General features: G+C 42.2%; 2 protein-coding genes across 5 annotated transcripts in view; one reads left to right on the forward strand and one right to left on the reverse strand.

The window, feature by feature from the left end:
* Positions 1-6,754, reverse strand: part of LOC106805666 (DDB1- and CUL4-associated factor 8-like) — a 21,637-nt gene extending 14,883 nt beyond the window's left edge. The window contains exons 1-6 of the mRNA XM_014807357.1: positions 6,684-6,754; positions 4,940-5,011; positions 4,476-4,581; positions 3,183-3,702; positions 1,756-1,984; positions 805-1,018 (exon numbers count right to left, since the gene is read on the reverse strand). Coding sequence (XP_014662843.1) covers positions 805-1,018; positions 1,756-1,984; positions 3,183-3,699 — 960 coding nt within the window. The 5' untranslated portion in view covers positions 3,700-3,702; positions 4,476-4,581; positions 4,940-5,011; positions 6,684-6,754. The remainder of the gene's footprint in view (positions 1-804; positions 1,019-1,755; positions 1,985-3,182; positions 3,703-4,475; positions 4,582-4,939; positions 5,012-6,683) is intronic.
* The window catches only part of LOC106805663, a 9,737-nt gene continuing 6,159 nt past the window's right edge, over positions 6,354-9,931 (forward strand). For 2 of the 4 annotated variants that reach the window (XM_014807351.1, XM_014807354.1), the window contains exons 1-4: positions 7,348-7,419; positions 8,300-8,456; positions 8,857-8,926; positions 9,200-9,337. In XM_014807351.1, coding sequence (XP_014662837.1) covers positions 8,385-8,456; positions 8,857-8,926; positions 9,200-9,337 — 280 coding nt within the window. In that variant the 5' untranslated portion in view covers positions 7,348-7,419; positions 8,300-8,384. Of the gene's footprint in view, positions 6,371-7,347; positions 7,420-8,299; positions 8,457-8,856; positions 8,927-9,199; positions 9,338-9,931 lie in introns of those variants that run through there. The other 2 variants (XM_014807353.1, XM_014807355.1) reach the window with 2 other exon arrangements.

The raw sequence follows: 9,931 nt of genomic DNA on the forward strand, positions 1-9,931 counted from the left end.
TGATGTGAACATACAATGAACAGCAACGACGTAAGCAATCGATGAACGATGATCACATGAAAAGCTCACGACGACGTGTGTGTCGCAGCGGAACGGCAGAACCTTTATCTACAACGACGACACGAACGACGGATGAACGATGGTGATGTGAACATACAATGAACAACAACGACGTGAGCAACGAATGAACGACGATGACATGAACATATGATGTAAAACGACAATGCGAGACGTGGATGAAAAATGATGGGGTGAATATATATGATGAACAATGGCGATGAGAGCAAGGAATGAACATGATGAACAACAATGATGCAAACAGCAGATGGACATATGAGCAGACAAATGATTATATGAATAATGAATGGACAACAATGATGGCATGAACATGACAATGTGAATAACTGATGAACAATGACATGTTGTGGATGTATAGTAGATAAACAATGTAAGGCATCTCTGGTGGTAAAGGGTGATCCGACATGACAGATCTCAGAAACCATACAGAATTTTTTTAAGGGGTAACCATATAATGTCATAGGCACGTATATATCAGGGGTGAATAATGACAAATTTGTCAATATTCACCCCTGATATATATGTATGTACGTAGGTACGCATGTACGCATGCACACACGCACGTTCCTATGCACGTATAACTAAGGAAAACAGTAATCAGCTTATAGAGTGATATATGAATAACAGTAAAAACCTTTTTCAGTAATAAATGAGGGATCTACAACCAACAACGAAACCTGCATGCTCACAGAAGGGCCTCGCTCACTAACGAACACCTGGACGTACTTGGAAGACGTTGTTCCTGTGGCCGCTATCGTAGGTGACGACGGGCCGATTGCTCGCCCAGTCCCAGATGATGATGTTGAGGTCGTCAGAGCCGCTGGCAAGCCAGTTACCGGACGAGTTGAAGTGAACAGTGTTCACGCATCCGCGATGGTTGTCCAGCTTGTACATGAGCTCAAAGCGCTGCACAACGTGCAAGCTGCCTCCGTACCGGTGACTGCAAACCACCCAGGGTTTAAGTTGAATTTGGTAGAAAAAATGTAATAAATTCGTCAAAAAGCTAAAGCTAATTAGGCCCTTCAGGCTAAATGTGGGATGAAATACAATTAAAATTAAATAAATGTCACATTTTGTTTGGCTAATAGAGCATTAATTTGGCTAAACATTTTCAGACCAAATTAGTTAAATTGCTGACTTTTTTTTGTCCAGCTAAACCCCTGACCACCCAGATAGCTGTGCAATGACGAACACACGTCTGCGCAATAGACATGTAGAGTCAATAGCCGTGTTGGCATGCGCCTCTATAGAACAGACACCTGTCTATAAAGGACACTGTTTTGTGTTTATCTAGGGTGACAGCTATGCAGTGCTGCCAACTCTGCATAACAGGCACCTGTTCTATCTAGACTAGAAAGGAAAGTTTTGGTGTTTCCCCTAAGTGACAGTTATAAAGTGAAACCTCCTCTATAGAACAGATGCCTGTCTATAAAAGAGACATCAGGGGGGTTACCTTGAGTGAGCCTTATATACAGGTTTGCACACTGTATATCGTATATACAGGATAGAACCACGCCTGATCATGATAACCTGACAAGCAAGGTGAATGAAAACGCAACACATGGATGATTCGGACCAAAGCTAGAAAATTTAAAGCACAAAACTTCGAATTAATGGCGAAATTCGAGACCCGGAAGCGGAGTCGCGCGTATCGCACGTACGCGGTCACTCACTCACCCCCAGAGCTGCGGAGAGTAGCGATGTCCGAAGCCGTACTCTCGCTGCGTCAGCTCCCTGTAGGCGAACCACCTGTGCTTGGGGGCGCCACCGGCCTCCAGGTTGACGGCGACGTCCTCGTCACTGCTGCTGCCGGCGGCGATCGCGAGTTCGCGTTCCTCGTCGTCGTCGTCGTCCTCGCTGTTGTCATCCGTGTGATCACGGCTGCTGATGCTGCTCTGACTGTCGTCTGCAACCATGGCAACAACTCGTCGGTGCCGCAGCGAGGACGAGCGCGCGCGAGGGAGACGTGCGCAGATACAGCCGCTACACACTAACTCAACTAATATGACATGAACTAGCATTCATAATCAACATTTATTCAATTTCAGAATTGACTTCAAATTCAGATTTATATCACCAAATAATGTACTCGATTTTTTTGGATTAAAAAAAAGATTCAATTACATGTGTCATATACTCCATTTCACTATGTTAGGGTTTCCACTAATTAGTTAACCAGTTTTTGGTTTGTTAGTGAAGTCCTGATTCCCTAAACGCCCCTGCAGGCATTTAGCCAGTGTGCATTCACTCCAGGGTTCATAGTAGTAAGACACATGTTGAAATAAGGACTTATAAGATCCTTTCTAGAGGCCAAAATAAGACTTTTTTTACGCGATTTCTGATAGATCATCGACTATTTAAGGGCACTAATAATATTTATATACACAATTGCAAAGCAGATTTAATTATTCCGTATTATATATACAACAATTCTTACTCGAGTCGAGAACAGTAAGTCGAAAAATAAGGACTATTAAGTACTTTTCTAAGATTTCACCAAAAATAAGTACTAATAAGGGCCCTTATTTTATTTTTGGCAAAATAAGTACATATAAGACTTTGGAAGACCCGCTACGAACCCTGCACTCACGCACGTGCGATACGACGCATGACCGCCGAGTGCGACCACTACTCACCGTGTTACAGTTCCGTATCACGCTTACTCACCGCGTCTCAGTTCCATGTCACGCTTACTCACCGCGTCTCAGTTCCATGTCACGCTTACTCACCGCGTCTCAGTTCCATGTCACGCTTACTCACCGCATCTCAGTTCCATGTTACGCTTACTCACCATGTCTCAGTTCCATGTCACGCTTACTCACCGCGTCTCAGTTCCATGTTACGCTTACTCACCACATCTCAGTTTCATGTTACGCTTACTCACCGTGTCTCAGTTCCGTGTCACGCTTACTCACCGCGTCTCAGTTCCATGTCACGCTTACTCACCACATCTCAGTTCCATGTCACGCTTACTCACCGTGTCTCAGTTCCATGTCACGCTTACTCACCGCATCTCAGTTCCATGTTACGCTTACTCACCGTGTCTCAGTTCCGTGTCACGCTTACTCACCGCGTCTCAGTTCCATGTTGTCACGCTTACTCACCATGTCTCAGTTCCGTGTCACGCTCCGGCGACCCCACCGCCGCCTCGTCCTTCTGTCCTAGCGCCGGTTCCACGCTCATCATCACGCTGGCCTCCCGCTCGTCCTCATCCCCGCCCGTCTCTCCAGGATTCTCGGAAGTCTTCCCGGCCGCCGCGTCGTCGTCGGATCCTGCGCCATCCCTCACGCTCTTGTCCACGACGCAGATGCCGCTGTCGTCTTTGCGCAGCTTCTCGCAGTTCGTCGGCATGGCAACCGCGTCATCGAGCGTCGCGCGATTGTTTTCAGACTCCTCGGTGAGCGGCTGCATGATGGATTCGTTTGCCTCCTCCCCCTCCTTCCCACTCTCCCCTTCAACCTCCTCCTCCGTCTCAGCTCCTCCGACGCCGCGCACGGCTGCTGGGGCCACTCTGCCATCGACGTCCATCGGTTCAGTTCTCGCAGTGACGGTGGCGCCACCTTCCTCCATGCACTGGTCGTTATCTGCACACGTTTTTTCTTCGGCCGCGTCGTCCGCCATCGTCTGTAATCGAAGGGGAATCGAGATTTATTTTACGTATAAATCAATAAAAACTTCTTCGACGTGTGGTCGCATGTACACGCAATCGTAAAAATTGTCAGATCCATGTCAGACCACGTCAGACCCCTAATGCCTGGGGAAAACACTGCATTGTAGTCAGTGTTCTCATTAGGAACCGGCCACCGGCCGAATTGACCGTCTACTCTGCTGTTTCGGCCGGTTACAATTGGCTCAACTAGTATGATATATATATTTTTTTTTTTCTTTGCATTTAGTTTGCTCTAATTATTCTCCAAAGTGAAAGTGTTTTATGAGCTACTACTAATAAATCAGTTGAGTATATTTGTATGCATGTTATGTGCACAAGAAGCATTGTTTTGTTTTTGAGTAACGATATATAATTACTCTTATAATTACTAAATCGTCATAATTTAGAAACTTTTTGTGAACTCTGAATGTACCAGGAGAAACCAAATTGGAAAAAAGGACCATACTGTAATCCAAATGTGTCTGTTTACTGCAGCTCAGAATACACCAGATTGCATCTCGGAGCATCTAGGTTTTAAAAAAAAAAATTTAAAATTTAACCCCACACACACCGCCACGGCCTGTTGCAAAAGCATTTCGGCCTGTTACTATAAAAGATAATGAAAACCCTGTATAGTGCATATACAATTGTACACAATAGCAGTAAACTTCCAAAAAATTCACAGAGGAAATATGGGTCAAACTTTTAGGTAATTACAGGGTTAAAAAATCTTTGATTATACACCCACCTTTTAATTCTTTTGAAGTTATAATCAGTCAAGGCACTTTGTGATCAGTACAATGCACAACTACCATTCTGTTGGCAATCAATCTCAATATTGCTTCTTTTATATTCTACAAATGAATGGAGCATAAACGTATAGCAGGGGTAGAAATTAACTTTTGAACAAGGGAGTCCAATGGACTCCCTACCCTCAAAAAGAGGGAGTCCGCAGCAAAATGAGGGAGTCCGCAGTGTGAGGTTCAAAATTAAAGATATTAATAATAACGAGTGTGCTTATTTTTAAGACTCATGCAGTTGCACGTCTGCCAAATTTTCTTTCGACATTAGCTGAACAAATACAGTAATTCCACGAGGCCGTGCTCTGGAACGAACTATAGTTAGTATGGCAGAATTTTCAGGGAGTCACACGGACTCCTGCATATGTCAAATCAGGGAATATTTGACTCCGGACTCCCATTAATTTCGCACCCTGTATAGACTGTGACGTCTCTCCCCAAGGTTCCAGTTGGCACAATGGTGCGGATATTAGATAATACAGACCTGCAAGATAAAATGCATCGTAGAATCTTTGCAATTGCACTGACATCTATTAAGTTACATTTGCATACGTTATCGCATTAGTAAATTGAAGGTTTGACCATATACCTCATGGTTTTATGTCGATGTTCTAATACAATGCCAAACGCAGCATATCACAGACCAAGTGAAACTATTTAGATGTAGGCCTATTGCTGGGCTTCATATTAGAGGCCAACACACAGAGAATTTAGCCATGTACTTTGAGTTCTACACCTTGTATTTCACAGCCTGACCAGGCTGCGAGACTAACGTCAATACATATAGGCTGACACTAGCTCTAGTACTATAGCCGCTTACATTAACTGCCGCTGGGCTATAGACCGACCCATGGGGCATGCAATGGACCAACGTACTCCAGCCAGTCAGCGGGAGCTATGTATTTCCGCATGTAGAGGGGTGGGCGGGTTGTGTTGGTTGTGGACAAAAACATTAGTTTGTTGTTGTCAAGTAACAAATTAACAATAGTAATTTGTTCATCTTTCATGACAAAACTAATATTACAATCTCGTTTGATCGCTTAATTTTGTTACTTGACAACAACAATGTTTTTGTCCACAACCTCCCAAACCCGCCCACCCCTCCATTATGGCGGAAATACATAGTTCCCGCTGACTGGCGCTGCTGCAGCGCCGCCAGAAATGGCCGTTTGAAGTTCGCAAATCGAATGTTTGTTCACAAAAATACCGCAAGTATACACATTGCCAACGATAGTTAGAGGTTCAATTTTTAGTAGCGGCTATAACTTAAGACATATTCACTTCGGATAAGAGGCATTAATTGCCTACCACAGACGTTTTATAGTCGGGTATAATCGGGGATAAGTTGGTACATTGCATGCCCCATGGGTCGATCTATAGCCCAGCGGCAGTTAATGTAAGCGGCTATAGTACTAGAGCTAGGCTGACACCAACCCACCTTATATCCCCCAATGCTTTTACTCATGGGCTTAGCACTTTCAAAACAATATTAGGTAAAACCTCTGTATATAGTGTATATCCAACTGGCACTGTTCATTTAATTTTAATGCACTTGATTTTAGAAGCAGTGGCTAGTACTAGTAGTAGTAGTAGTAATTAATAGGCCTTAAACCTCACTAAAACACAAGCCGTGACTGAACCATGACTCAAACCCCAGAGCAACAGAAATCACAAAACTCAAAGTGGTATATAGTGACTACTTTTCTCTATGATTGCCCGTTTGCTTTCTTCAGATGCAATCTGTATCAATGGCCCATGATGTACATTGTAGTCACGTAGTCAAATATACAATTTACAGCCTGGATCAAAACGTCAACAGCTGAAGCGTGAAGCGTGGCAGGAAGTACTACAATTGTTTTATTTCGATACAGGTTTTGAGTTTTGAAGTGAACCCTCGCGAAGTTAACAAACCAAACGACAAAAATATCAGGCAATGAGGCATACAGACAGTGAGACACTGAGACAGTCAGGTGGTCGGTCAGGTGGTAAACTACAAGTTACAACAACAAGTACAACCGTTTCGTTTGGTTACCTCAACAAAAACACATTAGTAACAAGTAATTATAGCATGACACGATTCTGTAATACAACTAGAAGCCAGAAAATGTTATATTGCGTTTCAGTAGTGTAATTAGGCCACAAATAATGGTAAATACCTGTCAAATACTAGTAGTATATCATTATCAAAAATCCTACACTCGGAACAGCACTGGCAGTAAAGTACAGTGTTTATTTTGGTCTTGTTCGAAGCTCTGCACCAAATTAATTGAGGGTTAGCAAATCGTGGAAAATATTGTTGTTAATGTTTATAAAATAATGTCTTATGTAACACATTTTTAATTCAAGTGATTTTTTTCCATTAATAATAGTGTATAATTTATTATATTATTGTACATGATAGAAAAATAAATTATACACGTATGATTACGCCTATGATTACGCCAATAAAAATAGATAGATAACTTATTCTATCTATTCTGCCTATTCCTTCTATTTATCTATTCTACCTATTCTAGATAATAGGTTATCTATCTATTTCTATGGATTACGCCGTACTGAAGCAAATTAGACTGGTACCTGGTCCCACCTTTCGGCTTAGGCCCGGTCTTCACCCAAATCGAGGTGGGAGCGAGTACCAGTCTAAAAGAAAAACAACATGCTTGATGAACATGTTGATTGATATATATATGCTCTTGTACGGTGTCACGGTCTGAGATTACCCCCAGTCTGAAATTACCCCTAGCACCTCGTGCGCATGCGTGACGCATGCGCAGTAGCGCTAGGGTAATTTCAGACTGGGGGTAATCTCAGACCGTGACAACGGCACAAGGAGTCAAGGACCTTGTATTGGTATTGCGTTGTCGTGTACACTGAGCACACGCGCCAAATTCGGTAAGGCAAATTCGCCATAGAATCTGAGAACACTATAGTATTATACAATATATAGTATATGCAGTAACAATATATAGTATATACAGTAACAATATACAGAACAGTACAGTAACAATATTATACACTATACAGAACAGTACAGTAACAATATTATACACTATACAGAACAGTACAGTAACAATATACACTAGTAGTAGTACTATACAGAACATGTACAGTAGTCAGTAGTAGTGGTAGTAGTACTAGTAGTAGTAGTCCGAGATTCCTCTGACCAATGCCCACACCGACGATTTTGGTGGTTTTGGTGTGGGTTAGAGAGAGGGTAGATAACCCACACCAAAACCACCAAAATCGTCGGTGTGGGCATTGGTCAGAGGAATCTCGGACTATAGTAGTAGTAGTACTGTAGTCTGTAGTACTAGTATATTTTATTTATCAAAACATGGTAGCTACAAAACAACAACAATGCTGGTTTTCATGTAAGTAATTAAGTATACCAAGACAAAATACACTCTGTAACACAGTATAAAATACACACCTAGTAAAACCATTTCTGTATTTTAAGATCTGGAGCACCTAGGTATTAACTAAAACGCTGTGGCTATATGCCTGGCAGCAGGGCACGGTCTTCGATTTCCTAAATGCCTGATAGTTCCTAACCCTAACCCTAACCCTTGTTTACTTGAGATAACGCTGAAAATTAAAAACTGCCGGGCATTTAGGAAATCGAATACCGTGCCCGGTAGCCGTCAGATATATGCCGGCTGCCGGGCATATATAGCCACTCTGTACCTAAAAACCTGATATATTTCGATTTAAAAGACGCTAAGCCTACCTAGCATGATTTAAATGTAAAGCTGATAATATATACGTGCGCTAGGCTGCCGCGCAAGTAAAACGGTTCCCCTGTGCGGGATGGCCAAGTGGATAGCGTCATGGACATCATAGGGGATTGCTGAAAGAAAATGGAGAAAGAAAATGATGATGTCGCTGACCAACTAGCATCCGAGAACAACTGTTTGGTGTCACGTTGGAAGGTACCCTACTTATTCGTTGTAATTGTTGCCTGCTTTTTACTTGCATTGTCTATTGAATTGACTAAATGACTGTTGTCTATAGTCTAGCCTAGCTTTAGCCTAGCTCTAGTACTAGTATAGTCTAGCCGCTAGCCCTTGTTACCACATGCCCCCTTGTAACTTATTGTTAACCTTGTTATACTGGTCCAAAAACGACTATAATAATTTTCCGATCTATTCTTAGCATTTTGAGTTGACAATGGGGACCTTTGCCTTTGGCTTTGAGCAATATTTATGTTCCCATGATGGGGTTCTCACTATGGCTATGCACCTTCAAGTCCAGCTTTCACTAGCATTGCAATTTCTTTTGAGATATATTTTGAAACTGCTCATGTTATATATATTATTTGAATATTTTCAGCACACAAAGTTTTCAGGAGAGGATGACAAGCTCCTTATTGATTACGATGTTCTTTTGGAAAAACTGCAGGGTATGACATAGATTCAATAATGTATTCCAACACAAGAGTAGTGTTGGTTAGTTAAAAAAATTTATATCTACAGGGCAATTTATTCTCAGCTGTGAAAGTTGCAATACCCATCTCAACATTTACTTTACACATTCTGGGCATATTGCGTTGGAACAAAGCCGTTATTGAACCATTAATCCATTAATTAATTGATAATGTTAGTGAGAGTGTTACAATTGTATATGGTCTATGGTAAAATTATACAGGTGATGGTGTTTTTGATGTGAGTTGTAGGTGTTCCTGTGAGTTTTCGACCATCCCTTGATGTGGAACTAGTAGCTCTGTATAATGCTCTTTTTCTGAATTGGAAGTATAACTCTGATCCTTCAATACATCAACTGGCAGGTCTGGCCGTCACTACACTGAAGAGAGGTATGAGCACAATATTGCCAATTTAATTTTGCTTGTGATACCTTACTCATGAAAAATAACATTTTTGTGGTTTGACTATAAAATAGACTGTGGTAACTTATTACTATGAAATTATTCACTGTAGTGTACTCTTTGTGATTTCAATGCCTGTTGCCATATATATATATATCACTGGAGTTGAAGTTTTGTTCCACACATTGTGCAGGGACTTATATACTCTTTCTATACTTTTTCCTATGCTCTTACTATACTCTCTCTTTCTCCCCTCCCTTCCTCCCTCCTTCCCCCTGTCTATCTCTCCCTCTCTCTCTCGATCCCTCCCTCCCTCTCCCTCTCTCCCCCTCCCCCATCCATCCCTCCCTTCCCCTCCCCCTATCTCTCCGTCGCTCCCACTCTCCCTCCTTCCATTCCTCACTCACTCTCCCTCCTACCCTTTTTCTCTCTCTCGCTCCCTCTATCACTCCCTATCTCTACCGTTCTTCCCCTCTCCCTCTCTCTCCTTTATTCTTTCTCCGTGTCTTTCATTGTACACGTCCTCTCCTACTCTCTCTCTCTCTCCCACTCTCTCTCTTTCTATATATATATATATATATA

The sequence above is a fragment of the Priapulus caudatus genome, unplaced genomic scaffold (genome assembly GCF_000485595.1).
Source record: "Priapulus caudatus unplaced genomic scaffold, Priapulus_caudatus-5.0.1 Scaffold122, whole genome shotgun sequence".
In the NCBI taxonomy this organism is placed as follows: domain Eukaryota; kingdom Metazoa; phylum Priapulida; class Priapulimorpha; order Priapulimorphida; family Priapulidae; genus Priapulus; species Priapulus caudatus.